Below are 22,142 nucleotides of genomic sequence, written 5' to 3'. Positions count from 1 at the left end.
ACGGAAGGACGTATGTTCAGTGCTCCCACAGTTGTGTGCGGCTGAACGGGTGGGCACTCAGCCCCCCCCTTTTCCGACGAGTGCCTCACTGCCCTCCTGGAGGAGGTGGCTGTCACGAGGGACACCCTTGTCCCCAGGGATGGGAGGAGGCGGCCGCCGCAGCTCATCAAGAGGGCATGGGAGGAGGTGGCAGCAATGGTGAGCAGCCATGACGTGGTGCGGCGCACGTGGGTGCGGTGCTGGAAGCGCTTCAGGAAGAGTGAGTACAGTGTTGGCATGGGTCAGTGTGCATAAGTGTTAAGTTTGGCCGTCTCCCCGTGGACCTCTGGGGTGTTAGAGTCCGAGTGCCACTGTCAATCACACTGGAGCTGGCCAAGGGGGTGAATCCTGGCTGCTTGGACTGAATGCCTTGTGGCTTGAGGGCCACAACTCTGATGTGCCTACCAGGTGTTCCTCAGCTGGGGTTGGCCAGGCTGCAATGGCGCTATAGGTAGACAGTGGACTAATCAATGCTCCTCTATTGTTTCAGGAGAAGACAAGCCATAACCAGGCAGAGAGGGCACGTACAGGCAGAGGGCAGCCCAACCTCCTGTTTGTTTGAACCTGCCGCTCAGCAGGTTCAATCAAGACGCCCTGGAACTCGAGAGCCGGCACGCTCCCCGTGGAACTGGGCGTGGAGAGGCGGGGTTGCCAGACAAAGGTAAGAGTGCAGTGCATTCAGGTGAGACTTTTGGGTTGTGCAACCATTCTAGTGTAATGTCTTCATTGATGTGAGCCTCGACCCTGGAGTCCCCATTGATCAGTGCAAGACGATGGCACAGTGATGCAGATCTCCGTGGTCTCACCAGGTACCTGGCATGCACAGTGACAGTGTGATGACTTTAACTAATGAAGTTCGCCAGCAGGTGTTCGCTCTGTGGACTCCGAAGGGCCAGCCCTAATGCCGGAGGACCACCGAGCTTCTGTTGCACCTGCGTCACACCCACTCTTTGATGTGGGCACCAGCGCAGATACCAGCACCTCGGTGGGCATTAGATCAGCAGCTAGTATCTCAGTGCAGTGCTAAGCGCACTTCACACTCACTTGAGGTGCAGGCGGAGGCAGTGTGTACCCAGGGTGCCAGCAGACAGAGGACTGCTTGGGACCAGGACAATGCTCAGTCAAAGGCTGATGAACCTCTGGAGTCGCCCATTAGGCGGCAGGTGCTGGATGTCCAGCAAGATGTGTGGGAGGATTTGGCAGAGATCCATGAGGGTATGTGTACCATGGTCTCTGTTATGGAGGAGTTCATGTGGAGCACCAGCACTGCGTTGATCCTCATGGCCAAGCGCACTGCCCCCTCCATTGAGAGAGTGGCTACTCTCATGGAACAGCAGCTCCAAGAACAGAATCAGGGGTTCCTGGGGTTGCGCTTGGACCTGCAAACCCTCACACAGGCAATAACCTCAGGTGGTCAGTGTCAGTGTGGGAGATGGATGAGGCACCCAGTTTCCCAGCTAGGTGCCAGTCCATCAATGTTGAGCAGGGAGGTCCACAATGACCTCACGTTGGCGCGCGAGCTGCTTGTCGTCTCTGCGGACTCCTCTCAGGGCACTCTGAATGACGGCAGCAGCTCCTCCACCCCTCCACCAGTGACTGTCGTATCTGTTAAGTTAAAGGCACCATGAGCACAAGAGGAACAGGTCACGGGTGATTTCATGTTCATTTATTTTTACTTTATCTATACTGGTCTGGGAATCAAGACCAGAGAAGTTTATGTAACTAGTTTTGAATTGTCAAAATGAGATAAATTTTGCTTTTGTCGTCATGGCCCGAATATGCTTCACCTTTTTATTTCGTTGGTGCAGGGGTATGCCAGTACGTAATGCGTAAGTTTTTTTTTCTTTTTTTTTTATTCATTCACGGGATGTAGGCTTCGCTGGCTGGGCCAGCATATATTGCCCATCCCAAGTTGCCCTTGAGAAGGTGGTGGTGAGCTGCCTTCTTGAACCACTGCAGTCCATGTGGTGTAGGTACATCCACAGAGCTGTTAGTGGCTCTGAATATTATTGCACAGGCACTGAGTGATCTTTGTGTTCAAATGAAAGGGTCCTTTCAGACATCTGGGATGAAGGCAGCAGCTCTGGCATGCAGTCGAAGCTGACCTTTGGTAACCTAGCTGAAGAAGCGTTGGATCAAGGCTTCCCTGGTGTCCCTGCCTCCTTGGAGGTTACAGAGGTCTGCCTTTACACCCTCAGTGTTCTCCTCACCGTGCTCCTCTTCTGACTCACTACTGGATTCATCATCTGTGGCCTGTGCAGCTGTGTCAAGATCCTCTTCCTCCAGTGGGTCCCCTCTTGCCAGTGCCAGATTGTGGAGAGTGCAGCATGTAACCACTATCAGTGACACCTGCTCTGGGGGATATTGTAGTGCTCCCCTTGAATGGTCCAAGCATCAGAAGCACATCTTGAGAAGACCTTTGGTCATCTCTACCACTGCCCTTGTGGAGGCATGACTCATATTCTAACACTTCTCTGCCTCTGTTCTAGGGTGGCGGAGAGGCATCATGAGTCACCTCTTCAATGGATAGCCCTCGTCACACAGCAACCACCCATCCAGTCAGGCTGGAGCACTGAAGAGCCTCGGCACCTGGGAGTGTCTGAGGATGTACACATCATGGGAGCTGCCAGGGTACCTTACATAGACTTGCGGAATCTGCATCCTGTGGTCACACACTATCTGCACGTTCCTGGAGTGGAATCCCTTCCTGTTGACTAAGGCACCCGGCTGACCTGCTGGCACCTTGATGACCACATGTGTGCAGTCGATGGCACACAGGGGAACCCAGCAATCACTGCAAAGCCTCTGGCTCGCTCAGCCTGGCTGGCCTTGTCCGTACAGTAAAGGATAAAGGTCAGTACCTGCCTGAACAGAGCTTCTGTCACCAGCTTGACAACTATGGACAGCTGATTGGGACACTCCACACAGATTCCCCACTGAGCCCTGGAAAGAGCCGGAGGCATAGAAGTTGAGGGCCATTGTGACCTTCAGAGCCACTGGCATGGGGTGTCCACCCACACAGTCGGGGCTGATCTCAGGCCCAATCATCTGACAAATGGAGGTCACTGTCTCCCTTGAGAGGTGGCACCTCCTTCGGCATTGCACCTTGGACATATTGAGGTAGCTGCATTGTTGCCTGTAAACCCCGGCAGCAGGATAGTGGCATCTCCTTTGGCCCCTTCCGCCTCGGACTACCTGCTGGCCCTGCGCCCCTCATGGCCTCCTCTCTCTTCTGCCCCTCCCTCCTCAGAGGAAGTGCCTCCAGCGGAGAGCACAATCCCCATTACCAGGGTAAGGGAAGATTGTCTGATACCTGGAAGGGTCCACAGAGTCTGGATCCTCCGAGGGCCTTGCAGACAGCAGTGAGTGCTGAAACAAGGCCTGGAAATTCTAAGAATGAAGCACCGAAGTGAGGCTGCCAAGTACCAATAAGCAACCAGCAGCAAACTTATCTCCAAAACTCCTCACTACTCACACTGGCAATGCTGCTGACGCTTTTATCCTACCCTTGGATGAGGTTTGTGAAAATGTCGGCTGGCCGCCTGCCCTTTTGGGGAGCTGGAAAGCGCACGGGCAAGGAAAAAGAAAAAAAAAAATCCCATTTAATTGGACTCTTAAAGACCTTAAGTGGCCACTTAATTAATGGCGGGTGCTGCTCCAGCACCCGCACGCACCTGCGCAACGAAATATCACTTGCTATTTTACGCTCAAGCATGTCGGGTGCGCAACCGCACACCGAGCGAAAAATTCTGCCCTTGGAGAAAGAAAACTGTGGCACAAAGCGTTTGGAGGTTAGGGGAGAGAGCAGTATATTTTTCTATTTTTTTGTAAGACTGCATGCTGTGAACAGTAAAATCACACTCAGAAAAGGAAGTTAAAATATTCATGAAATTTTGTTGGAGGAATAGCAAGAACATTAGTGCAGCTCCTTGGCCAGCACAGTATCAACATCAAAGTCACCCACTTAATATTAAGTCTTTGTAAATGCTTCAGAATAAAAGTGAATTTTTTCAGTCTCCAAAACTGCGTTGTTAACTTTTCATCAGTGAGGACACACACACACACACACTGTTCAGCAGGGATAACTTACTGTGCCGGATATTGTTCCAGTTTATGTTTGTAAAAAACGGATGGCAGATGAGTCCCTCATAATTCAACCGCTCCTTTGCCCCACACAGCAGGCTTTGCACCAGATCATAAAACTCCTTACTAGTTTTAGGCTCCTCTGGAAATTTCAGAGTTCTCTGCAATAAAAGAGCAGCATGGATGCAGTAGTATATAATTAAAGTCTATTAGCAGTAAAACATCCCAATGCAAGTGAATGAACCAACGCCCTGATCAAGAAAAATTACTCACCCAGAATACCCAACCACTGCAATTCTCTTTAGCCATACAGATCAGAGAAAAAGATCACACAGATCAATAAAATCCAAGTCTCTACTCAAAACATTCCACAAACTTTATCACCCTTTTTTTGTTTCCTATCCCTCCGTACTCCTCTTACTTCTCCTGAGAATGGCCAGCAGAGCCTCTAAATCAGCCCATAGTTTAATATTATCTGAAAATGTAGGTAATTTTCATTGGGTTTCTGAATCTAAGAAATTTAAGTAAATCAAGGGAAATATTAGCTCCAAAACTGAGCCATGGAGCACCCAACTAAGAGCTTCAACACACCCTGAAGTACCTGATAAACACCAGGATTTGTTGTTTTCAAACCTTCAGTCAGCTTCTTGCCCATTCACAAAATTGACATTGAATCCCTATAATAGAGTTTAACTAATAGCCTTTTGGAAGGAACGTGACTGAATAACTTTCGGAAGTTGAGATAAATCATATAAAACAATCTCCCACAACCCAATTGGGTTGTCAAAATGGTTTGTAAGCAGAAGCTTTCCCTTCTGAAACCATAATTATGTTTGATAGTTTAGTACGTAACCTGAAAACTATCCGTACAGTATGATAAACAGTTCCATTATTTTACACAGAATTAATGCAAGATTAATTGGGGGTATATTGGAATGGGGTAAAGGCTATTTTTCAGCTGCTATAACACTCTTATGGCAGAAAGGTAGCACACCCATGCCTGCAGTGGGTAGGGAAGGGCAAAACGAGTGCTCCCAAATTTCTCTTCCAAATGTGTCCATTGTTGCCCATGTCAGTTTTATCATTCTTTTTTAATATGAACACATTAGCTTGTTTCTCCTTATGTCTAGTGACTTCCTTAAAGTTTGACACCAACACCCTAGTCTCCCTCAGCACTCAGATAAATTCTGGTGTGTTGGGATTTATTTTTTGGAGCCATTTTTGCTCCTCTATGATTTACTCTTTTTTTTTAGATCAAATTCATTAATTTTGCTTTGTTTAAACATTTAGGGAAGGTACTTTGGTCAAGATTTCCCCAGTGAATATTTGGAGGAGCCTGGCCTGCCTAGAACTGGCATAGAGACAATTTGTATATATAATCACCAACTGGTACAGGTGTAGTTATGGATTTTCTATACCAGCATCAACACAAGCAACAACTTGCACTTATATAGTGCCTTTCACGCAGCAAATGTCCTAAGGTACTTCACATGGACAATATCAATCAAACCGTACACCAAGTTACTGAGATACTCGGACAGGTGACCAAAAGCTTGGTGAAAGAGATAGGTTTTAGGAAGCGATTTAAGTGAGAGAAGTAGAGAGGCAGAGAAGTTTAGAAAGAGAATTTCAGAGGTTAGGGTCAGGACAGTTGAAGTCATGGTTCCCAATGGGGGAGCAAAGGAAATTGGGATGTGCAAGAGACCAGCATCGGTGGAGCTTGGAGAGGTTATACTGAGAAATGTGGAGGGGCAAGGCCACAGAGGGATTGAAAACAAGGTTAAGAATTTTAAAATCAAGGTGCTATTGGACCAGTAGCCCATGTAGATCAGCAAGCACCGGGTAACAGGCACTGGGGCGAGTTAAGATACCAGCAGCAAAATTTTGAATAAGCTAAAATTTATGGAGGGTGATAGGCGGGAAACCAGCTAGGAAAGCATTGGAATAGCTGAGGATAAAGGTAACAAAACTGTGGATGAGGGTTTCAGCAGAATGAGCTGAGGCAGGGGCAGAGATGTCTGATATTATGGAGGTGGAAGTAGGCGGTCTTAGTGATACAGAGGATATGGGGTCAGAAACTGGACACCAAGATGGCGAACAGCCTATTTCAGCCTGAGAGAGTAGCCAGCGAGAGGATTGGAGCTGGAAGTTAAGCATTAGAGTTTCTGGCACCAACTGAAGATGATGACCTCTATTTTACAATATTGAATTGGAAGAACTCTCTGTTCCTTCAATAATGGGTGTTGGACAAGAAGGATGAAAATCAAAGAATCTTCAAACAACAAATTGCCCTGGCGTAGGTCTGGTGGGATAAAGGTTGATCAATTATTACAACTCTGATAGCCAGGTGGTGAAGGACAGAACTGGAGTCTAGTCTTTATACACTTACAGGCTTTTATTTATAGAGACACACATTACATATTGTGCATCTATAATCTAAACCCAGTTTCAGCCTGTTCCTTTATATCTATATGAGCACAGGTGAATCACAGCTAAGGCCCATCACCTGAATACAACAAATAATATTAATTATGCTGTTAAAATCAATGACTAAGTTACTTCTGCCTGGCAGTACTCAACCCTACCAACTATCCCTTTCTAGAAGGCCACTTCCCATTAACAGGGTCTTTTTTCTGTACATTCAATGGAACATGGAGGCTAGTGGAGTGGCCTTTCAATTAGGGTTCACTGCAAAATGCTGCATGAAGATGAGAGTGATCATCTAGTGCAAAAATATTTTCAGCAATATTTTATCTGGAAATATGCTAATAAATACGAAGCCAGCATTTATAGCTTACAGAAACATTAAGAAATGTAAATTATCATTAACACAAAAGATGAGGTAGAATCTGTAGCAATTACAGAGGAAGAAAAATTACTCCCTGCTTAATTGAAAGGTTCAGACATTACAAAAGGAGACACAAAGAAAATTTCAAGGCCTTTTTCCTGTAATTCTCACCAGTGATAGATTAGGCTCACCCACATCACTACATGAAGGAAGTTATGGAGATGAATTGACAAATATTATTTAAAAGTAATTGTTTCTTTCCCTCTTCCCCACCTCTAAAATACACTTGCCCCACATCACGTGCAGACAAGAAACCTACTTTCAGGGTTTGACTCTTGAAACTAAACGTTTAGATGTGTCAAAGAGACTCAAACAGTAACTCTCAGCTCCTTTTCCTTATGAGCAACTATTCAGCAGCTCTCATGTACCCAAAGGCAAATTCAGGGATTTGCCAGGTTACAAAGTACAGAAAACAGAGTCCACCTTCCTTCACTGCACAAAACAATAACCCATTGTGCTGTCAGCCCTTCCAGAAGAGACAATTCAACAGCACAAAAACAATGCAATCTATTTAAATATAAATCCCTTATAACAATTGGTTTTAATTGTCAAAAAGCAAACCATATCCAAAACACTAAATACAGTACTGAATGACCCTACACATATACAAACCTGGAAGTTCCTAATGTTGCTGATGGTTTTGGCTGATGTTCCCTCAACAAATGGAGACCTCCCGTAAATCATTTCATAAGCAATCACTCCTAGAGACCACCAGTCACATTTCACACCATATGAACAACATCCATCCCCATTCACCACAGTCAGTACTTCAGGAGCCATGAAATCTGGTGTACCAACTGGTAGCTTTGAGCTAACCTGTTAGAGAGGCAAAGAAAACATGTATATTAAAACAGATGAAACTAAATAACCATTTAGTTTCTGCATTCTCTTCATTCTTCAGTATTATATAAATTACTGAGAGGTAGATAGTTTAATACTACAGGTAGTTAATTTGCATTGTGTAACATATGTGTAAGAAACTCAACCTACATCGCACAATAGCACTGGAACATTGTCGCATTGTTAAAAATGAAAATAAGTTGGAACAACAAGCAGTCAGATATTGACAACAGTTTTCATGTACTCTAGTGAAAGGGAAATGTAACTCGAACACTATTTCATATTTTGGAGACCATACGCCTCAAGAATTGAAAACCAATCACTCAATACTGCATCATCCAGAGAGAAACACTTCGCCATCACTTCTCTAACTCCAAAAGATTAAAATAGCTACAGTAAAACAGCTGTGGAGCATCCAGTTATTTTAAATAGCCTAATGCAGAGTAATTTTGACAAATCATTTTAAATCTTACTTTTTTTAAATAATACCTGAAAATAATAGACATGGCACCAGCTATTCTTTCAAATGTGGTCTGTTCAATAATAATTGTAGGAAATATGTTGCACCTTCCTGCACCATTACCACTTGGTGCCACATACATACATACAATGTAGGAGCTGGAGGCTAATAAAATAGGCTGTCCTTGGAGGCCAATAGCAACATCAACAAATGAAGTTGCTTGAAGGTCAATGGTGATTTCCAATAGATTTAATCCAGTCCAGTATTTCCAGTCCAGTCCAGATCCCAATATTGTCGGATCTAGCAGGTTCCATTTATTTCCCGAAAAATACAGGTACAGTATTGTTCCAATAGTGAACAATACTGATATGTACAAAGTAGCAGCTGAAGTTGCCCTTCCCTCAGTTTTTCACTATAATTTCTTGTATTAAAAAGTCAATTTTGTTTCAAGAGTTACAGAAAAATGTAGTACAAGGGTCTGGCACATACAGGGTTAATGTGGGACTGGAATCAACACCTTCCCAACATGGTGGCAGCTCAGGATCAAAAACCCTCAACCTCACTAAAATGCTGAAACACCAGGAAAAAGAAAAACCTTCAAAGGAAATTCTGATCTGAAGAAGCTCCCAACAGAAACGGGAGGCGCAGAGAAAATTCGCCAGAAAACATTCCAGAGAAAAGAGCCTAGAAACTGAAGGCATAGCTTTTTATTGCAGTGGAAAACTCCTGTGAATCTCTCTTGGAAGTCCAGAGCCCACAGGGCCTGCAAGAGTTAGCTAAATCTTTTAAAGTTCTAGGGTACAGCTAGTCCTCAGAATCCTTTCACTAATCCAGTGTCAGAAGTGCCGTTTGAACGAAACCCATCGCTAAAACCCAATCCCCAACTTGGAGCCTCAAAATGTGGCCCCTGAGCTCATAAAAGAAAAAATAATTAATTAAATATCTCGCGACTGTCCAACTCGGAAAACAGCAAGCTCACGTTTAAATTTGAACACCTTGTTACTCAGAAAAGCAAACTACTGAACAAAAGAAGTCAGCAGACAACTGGCCCAGGCAGCCATTATTAAAAACTTTCCTTCAAGAAGTATGCCATTGCCATTTTGCAGAACCTGCAGAAACCAGCAAATGCGTGAAATCCTTTGTATTGTGGTGAATGGCAGCACCATCTTGAAAGCACGTAAACTCTTAAAGCTGTGCCCACACTTTAAAAATCTTTAACATGGATCACAATTAAACACTTTCAACTCAATTTGGACTAACCCAAGGCCCACACTAGTCACATAATTGGGGTTTTTGGAAGAAAAGATTTTTTAAATATTGCATCGCTTCAGGTTTAGATAAAAAGTCAGAAGAAGAGCAAGTGAACACACTTCTTTACTCTATAGGATCAATTGTAGACAACATCATCATGTTGTTAATAAATCATCCGGCAAATTTGAAAAGGTTTTAAAATCTTTTGACATTTATTTCAACTTGCAAACCAACAAAATATTGGAGAGAGCTAAATTCAATAAGAGTCCAACTTCCTGGGGAACCCGTTGATTCTTTCATAAATGATCTCTGCAGAATGGCAAAGGGGTATGAATATGAGAGTTAAAGTCTGAATTCAGAAGCATAACAGTGGTGGGTGTCACAAACTATTCACTCTCTGACCTCCTACAAGCTAAAGACAAGACAATCCAGATAGACTATCTGAGCTACTCGAGCAACACGGAACAATCTTAAGGAGAAAGAATAAAACAGCCAGCCTTCAGTCTAGCTTATCAGGTCACAAAGACACAGGGACAATCTAAGTCAGGGAATGCAACTCCTGGACCGCCCACCACTGCGGTGCAAAGCGCCCTCCCAGCAGAGATTAGTGTCCTGCGACTACAGCCCAATGTTTCCACTGCAACAGGATTGGAAAGTTTGGCAAACTGTGCGTTAAAACCCCAGAAACGCACAGAAAGCTCAAAGGTACTCCACAAGGACAAGATGAAAAATGAAAACACAGCCATACTTCTTTGGTGAGGTCAAGGATTGTGGTTCTTCATTTTGGAATGCCGATATCCTTGCAAATGGTCATCCAACAAATTTAAAATTAGATTTAGGGGCCAGCATAACAGTCCTACCAGGCAAGGAACCATGACACAAAGACCTTTGGATTTGAACAACAGACATCCACTTTACTTGGCAGGAGGAATCAGACTTCTAGTCATTGGCATGATCCTGGAACCACTGAGGTATGGCGGCAAACAGATCTTTGAGCTTATGTACATCATCCGTAACCAGTGTCTCTCTCTCCTGAGCAGGAATGCCTGCATAGCCTTGGATCTCCTCCAGGCAGCAGAGGATGTCAGAACAACCACTGCTGTTAGCCAACCAGAACTGAATGGTTTCAAGTACTCAAATACTAAAGAGTATTCAGACTCTGACTTCAGCTCTGAACTCTTTTCTCTTTGCAGAGCAGGTTTGTCCATTCTCACTGCAGGTCCCAGGAAACCCCCAGTGGTCAGACCATCCTACCGACCACGAGATAACCACCATGCCTCCAGTGGAAGTGGTACAAGAGAGTGATCAGCAATCCGAGAAGCTTCTCCCTCCAACTACGATGATGGTACAGCTGGTCAACACAGAAACCACCGTACACACACTGCAGCTTCCAGCCAGCATTCCACAACCACAATGGATGCTGGAACCTGGTAGCAGTTTCCCACCAGTGACAACAAAAAGCAGAGGTGAGCATACCACTAAACCTTCTGCTCTCCACAGGAACACTCTTCTCAGCCACGGGGGGGGGAATCAAGAAAGCCGACATGGAGAAAGAAGTGCCAAAGAGACAAAATCAATGTTTGTCCATCCCGCAAGGAACAATTCAGCGTAGCAGCAACCACTGATCAACGCGACCGCTGAACTGACCAACTGTGGTTCAACATGAAGCAATCGAAGATAAGCATATCCAAATGCCAATCCAACCTCCAAGCTAACAGCAAGAATCAGAACCAACAGAGCCGACCACTTCTCCAACAGAACTGCGAACGAGATATTCCAAGGCTTCCAGACAGTCTGAACCTGTAAATTCAAGGACTTGAAGGAGGAAGATAGGAAACTGATAATATTGTTGTAGAAATAATGTAGTAATAGCAATAATGTGGTAACAACAATGTAAATGCATGAGACTGATAACAATGTAAGACATGAAGTAAACTAGTGTAACTTCACATACATTGGATAAAGACTTGGTGGTGTGGGGGGGGTGTGGGGGGGTGGGGGGGTAGTCTGGAACATAAAGGGTTAATGTGGGACCAAGTACAGTACCACCCACACAGTGATATAAGAAGGCATATGACCCAGACCTAGGGTCAGTGTGGTGTTAAGTAGAGAATGTAAAGACCTAGGCATGGAGACCCTTTACTGTATATAGTTACAAGTAGTTAATAAAGACTTGCTGTTAACCTACTGAAGGCAATGAAGACTTCTTTAAGAAACACCCTCCCAACAAAAAATAATTACATATCATCATCAGGAAGACCACCTTAGGAATTTGAGTGAATCTAAAAATGCTGTTTCTGCAGAGTTCAATTAAAATCAGTACTTTGAAGGTTTAATTTCATTTCCAAGTTATGGGAGCAGACTGATGCCACCCCAAAAGCTGCATTAATGTTTTGTAGACACTTGTCCTCAAAATGCCAAATTCCCTTACCCTTCTCTTTTGAGAGAATATTAGGATACTCCAAGATTGAGGACTTATCTGGATTGTAAGAACAATTTTATATTGAAAGTACAATTCTCAGACCTTCACAAAACATCACAATTTTGATTTATTATCAAAAGAAATTTATTTTCAATACAGGCGTATTACAGTGCTAACAGAGTCACTCAAGGCCATCACAATTGACATATCTTCTTTGTAACATCCCAATGGCCTCTTCATTGTTTGCCATTGCATCAGACTTTGAGGCCTCAAACTAAATTACTGAAACATGACATTTTAGTTACATTACTGTGAAAGATGACAACTTTGGGAAGGAGGGGAAAAATGGGCTAGCATTTCTATTTACAAACAATGGGTGGAAGTCTAGAAATGTGCCCAAATTTGACCTTAAATCAAAAAATACTGATACCTGGAAGCCTCTTCTCACGTGCTTATTCCTGTCTTCCATAAGGAGCAGGTGAGAGCAGTTTTGCAGCAGTTGGATTGGCCAAAATGAATCTGTACCAGTCATTTTTTATATCAGAATTATCATCAAGTAGGTTTGCATTTCCAATTTACACTGCTTTAGAGCAAACAAACATTACTTTGATGAGCCATGAGGTGCCCAATAAAGATTTTGTATCATACGTACACTGTGCAGGAAGTATGACTTGCGTGCAGACATACAAGAACAGAAGAAGGTAGGAGCAGGAGTACACCATATGGCCTATTGAGCCTGCTTTTTTTAAAAATTCATTCTTGGGATGTGGGGGGTCGCTGGCTAGGCTACGCCATTCAATAAGATCATGGTTGTTCTTGAGCTTCAGCTCTACTTTCCAGCCACTCCCTAAATCTCTTGATTTCCTGAGACACCAAAAATCTCTCCATCTCAGCCTTAAATATATTCAATGATGGAGCATCCACAACCCTCTGGTAGAAAATTTCAAACATTCACAACCTTTCGAGTGAAGAAAGTCTCCTCATCTCAGTCTAAATGATTCACCCTTTATCCTGAAACCGTTCTCCTGTGTTTTAGATTCCCCAACCAGCGGAAACAATCTCTCAGTGTCTACCCTGTCAAGCCCCTTCAGAATCTTGTATATTTCAATGAGATCGCCTCTCATTCTTCTAAACTCCAGAGAATATAGGCCCAAATTAGTCAGCCTCTTAACCCAAGGACCAATCTAGTGAACCTTCGCTGTACTGTCTCCATCGCAAATTTGTTGTTCAGGGGGAGTATTGCAGGAACAGGTGATAATAAGTGGGGTTCATGGAAATGCTAAACCTATTCCCTTGTGGAAGGTAAATTTAAAAAGTAAGTGGAAAACTGGTGAAGTGACCGTTGGGGTGGTGCAAAAGTTTCCTATTGCAGGGTTCAATTTCAATTTATTCTGGGTAATGATATAGCTGGATCAGAAATATGGGTGTTGCCTATGGTAGTTGAGCAGCCTGTAGAAGTGTTTTCAACAGAGGTGGTACAAGAGGAGCATCTTGGATTGTTTCCAGATTGTGTGATAACGAGATCACAGGCACACAGGTTGAAGCAAGAAAAACAAGGAGGACAGGAAGTTCGAAGGCAGGAAGAAGGTATTGAAATCCAATTAGCAGGCACTGTGTTTGATAACATTGTTCAGAAAGAGACAGGAGAGGACAATTCAGCTGAAGTGTTTAACTCAAGTTAATTAAGTTGCAGCAGGAGGATTTGCAATTAAAACATTTATATCAGAAAGATTACTCGGAAACAGAAGAAAAATGTATAACAGAATGTTTTTACCTTACGGGTGATATTTTAATGAGAAAATGGAAGCTGGATCATGTCTCAGCAAATGAAAGCTGGAGATTGGTACATCAGATTGTTATCCCATTAGGGCATAGAAATTTAAAGAGTATTTAGATGATCACTTGAAACACCATAGCATATAGGGCTGTGGGCCAAGTGCTGGAAAATGGGATTAGAATAGATAGGTGCTTGATGGCTGGCACAGACACGATGGGCCGAAGGGCCTGTTTCTGTGCTGTATAACTCTGACTCTAAGTGATTATTATTCTGGGAGCTGAAGTGCCACCCAAACAATTTTGAAATCTTCACCAATGTACAGTATTGCTCAGAGGCTCCCCCATCTGTCATCTACAGGTACTGCACCTCAATTTGCTGTAGAATAACTTCCCAAAACGTTGTCCTCGCATGGCTGGAACCTACCTAATTGAGTCCCACTGAAAAGACATGTTCATTGTTCGCAATTTCATCATTTGCAAGGTTTAATGGGAACATAACCCCCTCAAACAGCAGGACTTTACTGTATATCCTTAACTATGAACACAAAAACTGCACACAGTATTCCAGGTGTGGTTTCACCAAAACCCTGTACAATTATAGCAAGACTTCTTTACTCTTGTACTCTAATCCCCTTGCAATAAAGGCCAACATGCTGTTTACCTTCCTAATTGCTTAATATCTGCATGCTAACTTTTTGTGCTCCTTGTTCAAGCAAACCCAAGTATCTCTGAGCATCAACATTTGCAAGTTTCTTCTAAAAAGTATTCTGCTTTTCTATTCTTACAACCAAAGTAAATAACCTCACACATCTCCACTGGGGAGACAATGGTGTACTGGAATTGTCATTGGACTAGTAACCTAGAGGCCCAGGTTAATGCTCTGGGGATAGGGGCTCAAATGGGTTTGAATTTAAATTCAATTAATAAATCTGAAATACAAAGCTAGTCTTAATAATGGTGACCATGATAACGATAATTAATTGTTATAAAAACTAATATCCTTTAAGTAAGGAAATCTGCCATCCTTACCCAGTCTGGCCGAGATGTGACTCCAGATCCAAAGCAATTGACTTTTAACCGCTTTTTGTAAAGGTCTAGCATGCCACTCTGTTCAAGGGCAATGAAGGATGGGAAACAAATGCTGACCTTATCAGTAATGCCCACACCCGTGAAAGAATTTTTAAAAAATTATACTCTGCCATCTTGTCCATTTAACCTGCCTATATCTCTTTGCATCCTGTGAACTCCTCATAACTTACATTTCCACCCAGCTTTGTATCGTCCCAAACTTTTACGCTGTTTCTTCGCCTAAGTCATTAATCTGGAGCCCCCAACACAGATCCCTGTGGCACTCCACTAGTCACAGCCTGCCAACTTGAAAATGCCACATTTATGCTTCCTGTGTTAACTAATCCTCTATCCATGCTAATATATGACCCCCAACACCATGAGCCCTTATCTTGCCTACTAACCCTTTGTGTGTCACCTTATCAAATGCCTCCTGGAAATCCAAGTATACTACATCTACTGATTCCCCTTTATGTAACCTCCTCAAAAAACTCTCAAATTTGTCAAACATGGCTTCCTTTTGTAAAAGCATGCATCCCAAGTAAAAGCATCACAAGAATAGTTGAAAATGAAGAGACAAAAAGGAGGGAGGAATTCAGTAGGATCATTATCACTAGAGTAAAAGTAGTAGGAATACTAATACGACTGAAGGTTGACAAGTCCCCTAAGCCTGATGGCCTGCATCCAAGGCTCTTAAAAAACATGGCTGCAGAGGTAGTAGATGCATTGGTTGCAATCTTCCAAAATTCCCTCGGTTCTGGAAAGATCCCAGTGGATTGGAAAACTGCAAAAACCTTTGCTCAAAAAAGGAGGAAACTATAGACCAGTTAGTCTAACTGTCATTGGGAAATGCCAGAACCCATTATTAAAGTGACAGCAGGAAATGTTTTAAAAATGATAACAGGAGATTTTAAAAGTCATAATACAATCAGGCAGAGTCAAAATGGTTTTTGAAAGGGAAATCATGTTTGACAAATTTATTACAGTAGTTTGAGGATGTAATAAACAGGGTGGATAAAGAGGAACCAATAAAGTGAATTTGAATTTCCAAAAGGCATTTGACAAGGTGCCGCAAAAAAGGTTACAACACCGCATAAGAGTAAATAGTGTTGGTGGTGATATATTAGCACAAACAAAGGGTTGGCTAGCTAACAGGAAACGAGTCAGGATAAATGGGTCATTTTCAGGTTGCAAACTGCAGCTAGTGGAGTCCCACAGGAATCAATGCCAGGCCTCAACTATTTACAATTTATTTTCATGACTTGGATGACTGTATTGTAGCCAACTTTGCTAACAATGCAAAGATAGGTAGGAAAGCAAGTTGTGAGGAGGATACAAAGAGTCTGCAAGGGGGTATAGATAGTTTAACTGAGAGGGCAAAATTTTGGCAGATGGAGTATAACGTGAGAAAATGGAAGGTTGTCCACTTTGCCAGGAAGAATAGAAAAGCAGAGTATTATTGAAATAGAGATAGACTGCAGAATGCTGTGATACAGAGTAGTTTGTGGTTTGGTTTCCACTTTAAATAGTGTTTGGGTAACTTGTGGCCTGTTCTGGATTAAAAAGGTTTCCCACTACTTATGAGCAACTTAGGTCTAACTCTGGCAGGTTTCTTCAAATACCCCTTTATTTAAGCTATAGAACATTCTAGGCTTTGAGGTAGGTGCATCTCTCTCTTGTACAGACTATTCCATCTTTCTTCTTAGTCTCTTGCAGATCACTGTTACATCATGATATACATCTTTGACTCACTGCCATAACCATTAATGCATTATTCTACACAGAGGGACCTTGGTATCTTTATACATGAATCACAAAGTCAGCATGCAGGTATAGCAAGTAATTGAAAAGGCAAATGAAATATTGGCCTTTATTACAAGGGACATGGAGTATTAAAGTAGAGAAGTTTTGTTACAACTGTACAGTGCATTGTGAGACCACACCTAAAGTGGTGTGTGTAGTTTTGGTCACTTGACTTACGGAGGGATATACTTGCATTGGAGGCAGTTCAAAGAAGGTTCACTAGGCTGATTCCTGGGATGAAGGGGTTGTCTTATGAGGAAAGGCTCAGCAGTTTGAGCTCATTGGAGTTTAGAAGAATGAGAGGGGATCTTATTGAAACATATATGATTCTTTGGGGCCTTAACAGGGTAGATGCTGAAAGGATATTTCCCCTAGTGGGGAAATCTAGAACTATGGGGCACAGTTTAAAAATAAGGCTGAGATGAGGAGGAATTTCTTCTCTTAGCAGGTCATTAGTGTTTGAAATTCTCTCCCCCAGCAAGTAGTGGAGACTGGGTCATTGAATATATTCAAGGCTGAGTTTGACAGATTTTTGATCGACAAGGGAATCAAGAGTTATGGGGGACAGGCAAGAAAGTGAAGTTAAGGGCACTTAGATCAGCCATGATCTTATTGACTGGCGGAGCAGGCTCAAGGGGTTGAATGGCCTACTCCCACTCCTATTTCTTACGTTGCATTGTTAAGTCTTTCTTAGTAATAGATTCCACTTTTCCGGGGGCTGATGTCAGCCTAACTGGCCAGCAGTTCCCGGTTTTCTTTCTTCCTCTTTTCTTGAATAGAGGTTTACATGTGCTTACTTCCAATATAGCAAGCCTCAAAAAAAACTTGCGATTCTCTCCTTGGTAACCTGGGATTAAATGCATTGTTGTTTGGGGTAGGTAATCTGTGTTGGTGCCCTGATATGCACAACTGATAGCAACGGTTAAATCTACAATTTCTTCTTTTTTTTAAAAAAAAAAGAGCTGCACTTATATTATGCTTTTCAAAACCTCTCAAAATGCTTTACATGCAATGAAGTACTTCTGAAGTGTAGTCACTTATAATGCAGGAAACCTGGCAGCCAATTTGCACACAGCAAGCTCCCACAAACAGCAATAATAATGACCAGACATTCTTTTCTTGTGATGTTGATTGGGGGATATATATTGGCCAGGCCACAGAGATAACTTCCCTGTTCTTTGACATAGTGTCATGGGATCTTTTACGTTCACTTTTGAAAGCAGACAGAGCCATGCCTTATTGTCTAATCTGCAAGACTGCCCCTCCAAAAGTGCAGCTCTCCCCAGGGCTGCACTGGAGTGTAAGCCTAGATTTTATGCACCAGTCTCAGGAATGCAACTTAGACTTACAATATCGGTGTCTCAGAAGCACAAGTGCAATCAAGTGAGCCACAGCTGACATTTTCCCTCATTTCCTATCTTATGATCTTAAAGGTATTGGGCAGAGATTGTAATACCTCAAGCTGATGACTGCACACTTGAAGATTGTGCTTATTTTCTGGTCCACCTTATAGCTAATATTATTGGTTGTTAAATGCAACATATTACGTTATCTGATACAGCTGAATTTTGAAGATAATAATGTTGATCTTTGGACCACTTTCACAAAAGAATGCTGTTGCCACATCAGTTGGGTTCTCTGGTTCTTTACTTGTAGTTACCTGTCAAAAAGCAAAACTGTGCTTATAAAAATTCCCCTATTTTAAGAACTTTAAAGTGTACTGTAAATTCTGTCTCTCAGAGATTTGTCACTTTGTGTCTCTAGGCTAAAGCCACTAAAAGTGATAATGCAAATCAGTGTCCTTCCCCACAGTGGGCCCAAGAGCCAGCCACATTGAGAAACAGGACCCTCCATATAGCATTTCACTATTTGGTACATCATTCTGCACCAATTCACTTAAATCAGATTACAGTACTCCCATATACATGCTTGGACCCAACAGGCTGCAGTATCAACATACAGACTAGCTTGAGCATTCCAGGGTCTTTACCATACCGTTTTATTTGCAGTCAGTTTGGCCACTGATCCAAAATCTGCCAGTTTAATATGTCCTGTTCGATCAATTAGGATATTCTCAGGTTTGATATCTCTGAGAAGAGAAAGACAAAATCAATCATTCCTTCAAATGACAACGTTAGAAACACCACTATGCAATTTAGAATTATTGTGATTAACAGGCAATTTTAGAGCCCCACATTGAGGTATTAGCATAGCTGATCATTCCGATTTCAGTCAGCAGCTTGTGGATTCAAACCACATTTCAACACTTTGATAAGATATCTAGGACAGTTACTGAGGGAGTGCTGCATTGTCAGTGATGTTGCTCTTCTAAAACATGGTCTCAGTATATTTAACAATAAGTGTACCGAGCAATAATCCTACTCAGCAGTTAATGATGGGCAAGTGCATCAGGAGATTACTGTGTCATCGCTTTGAAGTGCAGAAATTTCAAGCGATTTTGTATCAGAAACCTATAGAGGCATCAGCCATTGTTAACTGCCAAGTTCAGCTGAACTCTGAGTGTAGAAAGATACTCCTTCCTTCTAGCAGTATCATCTGACCTGGTACTGTGTCCAATTAAACTCATCTGAAGACAATCACCAAAGGGAGCTGTATTCTAATTTATCCACATTAACCAGGATCACAGATTGTGCAATATTGACACCATCACAAAATTGGTCTCTTGGGTTATTTCCAGACAGAGCACATTATTAAGTTCCAATGCTACTGGCTTATTAATGTAGTCAGCACAGGATCCCTGTTAAAGGAGCCCATCACTGCAATACTCTTTATTGGAGTTAGCTTTACTTTGGTAGTAGAGGACACAGAACAAAGTCCAATGATTAGAAAACTCTGGTATTAACTATGTTGGCACACTCATTTATGTTATGGTATTTATAATAAAAATGCAATTTCAATTATTCAAAAGTATCATGTGGGTTTTAACAGTATTATAAGTCTCAAAGTAATTTGATTATGCCCACAATATCATGGAAATTGTAAATCAGCGGTTTTGATTATAATTATATAGTAATTTAGCTATGCAGCTAATTTTATTCCTTACTTGAAAAACACAACAAAAGGTAATGGTGGGGAAAATGTTCCAGATTGTACAGCATGTAATGGCATCAGCGAGTGAGTGTGGGCAAAAGATGTTCATATGATTTGGAAGAGTATTAGTGGGTTCTGGGAGCATTGTTAGTGTGTTCTCATACAAGTAAAATGTTGCTAACATCAAGGAAGGGAAGCAACTTGGGTATGGCTGGGTGTACTGGAATGGGATGTGACTATTATGGAATGGTTCTGCAACCACGTTTGCTTGGAACACTGGGGAGATAAAAGGGCCGGGGGTGGTTTCAGGGGCAGTAACTACAGGAAGAAAATTGGGAAACATTGTTTGGGAGCAACAGGAATCGAGTATCAAGGTCTATTGGGGAGGGTGTAGAGCTTTATGATTTTAGAGGTGGAGAGCTACAAGCTACAGGGAAGGTAATCTTGGAAGCACTGGAAGGAGGTCTGCAGGTACATTAAGATTATATCCCCAGAAACTGGTTACAAAGCAGTTTAGGCTGTTAATTTTCATAGAAGTACATTGCTTTAAGCAAAATAAAGCTAGTTGCAGGGTCACAGTCAAGCAGGTATCCAACTATAGTGATTTTCTCAGAAGGCAGAAGTGAGGAATGGAAGTAACTGGGCGAGAAAAGGCATAAACAGGTAGGCCCAGTGCAAGAGCTGTTGGAGAAGGGTGGAAGCCAAACGGGTGTATGGGGCATTGGAACATTTGGGAGAGGTCATTTGTACTCAGGAGAATCAAGAAAGTGATGTGGGAACAATTAAGGACCCAAGGAAAGGAAGATTTGTGAGGTCAACAAGTAGTTCAGGGAAGAGTATTAAGTAATTGAGACCTTAAACTATTGAGAGGTGGGCAGCTCTAGGACAAGGAGTGGTAGGAACTAAGGAGTAGGGTACAATTTTTATGTTGAGGTGCATTCCTCACTTTCATGTCACAAATGCAATTTTTAAAAACTTTTAAAGAGAAAAAAGTTTAACTTTCCCCTGACGTCTACTTAATCTCAGGACCTATCCAAGAGCAAATAGCCCCCAATTGGCCCAAGGAAGGCACAAAAATTAGAACTTGTCACCTTAAAGAGATGTTTGAGGTTACACACAGCTGCACATTACATGGTGCTTTGTCCCGTATAGGAGTATTGCAGTGTATACACCAATTTAACAGGAGCAATACCACAGGCCATCGATAAGCCGTTTGAAAATTTATGCAGACGTGTGGTCAGATCTTTGAGTAAAATTTACATCTTACAACCTGCAATATTAAAATTGTGTATGTAGTTCAGGTTAAATTACAACACATGACAATTTATCATACAGTGATACTGCAAGCAAATAGCAATGTGGAAATATATTTTAGCTTAACTAGCTCCGCATCCTATAAGAAAACAACAAAATAGGATCCTATGAATAGAATGGGATAGTAGCTGAAGTAATCTTAAATGAAAAGGGTTCTCAGTTATAACTCGATAAAGAGAGATAGTGCTAACCTTTAAGAGCAGCCCGAATCACAGAAAATCAAAAATGACCAATAAAAAAGGTGCAGGGAAACCCAAGAAATGTAACATGTTATCCTTGTTACAATTTACAATAAGGAAAGTACAACAATCTATATTGAGTTGTGGAGCACTTCTCTTCACAGCCCCCACATCTTGCTGCTGTCCACTATTGCCTTTGAAGTATCTTGAGCTGTTCTTACTACATTAAATATGTTACTTAAAAGAAAATTTTTGACCATCAACGTTTCCTTGTGGCTTCCTCAAAGAAACCATAAACCGCTGCCACCTGGTACAAAGGGTATATATTAGCATACCCACGGAAAAAGGCCCAGTTTCCCTTACCTTAAAGGAAATCTTTCCCACTGCACCCAACAGTAACTATCGATTTCACATTCAGGATAGGTACACAATATAAAAAATTACGATTACATTGCAAATGTAGAACTAGCAATGTGAATATATATTAGTCGCCTGGAATTACTGGTCATTATAAACCCTTGTGGGGGAAAAAACAAAACACTTACCATTCAAGATTTAACATGGTATTAGCTTATTTAATTCTGTCACAGTACAGAAGGAGTTAAATCCAACTTCACTCACAATGGAGTATTCCATCTCATTTGGGTACAATAACCAATTGGTTTAAAAACAAGAGACCCATGAGACAGACCAAGCCAGTTAATTCAAATACAAACTGAACTTTTTGAAATGCATTTGACTGACATCTCTTGGAAAAATTAACAGCATTAGAGTCACAAGGTCTTGGTAAATGCTTCACAGGTACTTAATCAGTGTGTTTTCTTTTTTAAATAAAATGAGTTTGTTTGATCAAAGGCAGTTAATTTGGCTAGATAATCTATGTATCTGGTGAGAAAAAGAAAAAGACCATGTATGAAAGCTAATGATAGGATAGAAATGCAAAGCAATTATTACTTTCTGGAACAAGGAGTGGATAAGCTTATAAAAGCTACTCTTAACAAGTGAGAT

At 42.1% G+C, this 22,142-nt stretch overlaps 1 protein-coding gene across 1 annotated transcript in view; it reads right to left on the bottom strand.

Annotated features, from left to right (window-relative positions):
* The window catches only part of LOC144687612 (citron Rho-interacting kinase-like), a 215,439-nt gene that overhangs the window by 171,536 nt on the left and 21,761 nt on the right, over positions 1 to 22,142 (bottom strand). The window contains exons 7-9 of the mRNA XM_078553958.1: positions 18,586 to 18,679; positions 7,583 to 7,786; positions 4,130 to 4,283 (exon numbers count right to left, since the gene is read on the bottom strand). Of these exons, the coding sequence (XP_078410084.1) occupies positions 4,130 to 4,283; positions 7,583 to 7,786; positions 18,586 to 18,679 (452 nt within the window). The remainder of the gene's footprint in view (positions 1 to 4,129; positions 4,284 to 7,582; positions 7,787 to 18,585; positions 18,680 to 22,142) is intronic.

The sequence above is a fragment of the Cetorhinus maximus genome, chromosome 12 (assembly GCF_964194155.1).
Source record: "Cetorhinus maximus chromosome 12, sCetMax3.hap1.1, whole genome shotgun sequence".
NCBI lineage: Eukaryota > Metazoa > Chordata > Chondrichthyes > Lamniformes > Cetorhinidae > Cetorhinus > Cetorhinus maximus.
Note: the sequence above shows the minus strand (reverse complement) of the source record. Positions and strands in the feature narration are given on the sequence as shown.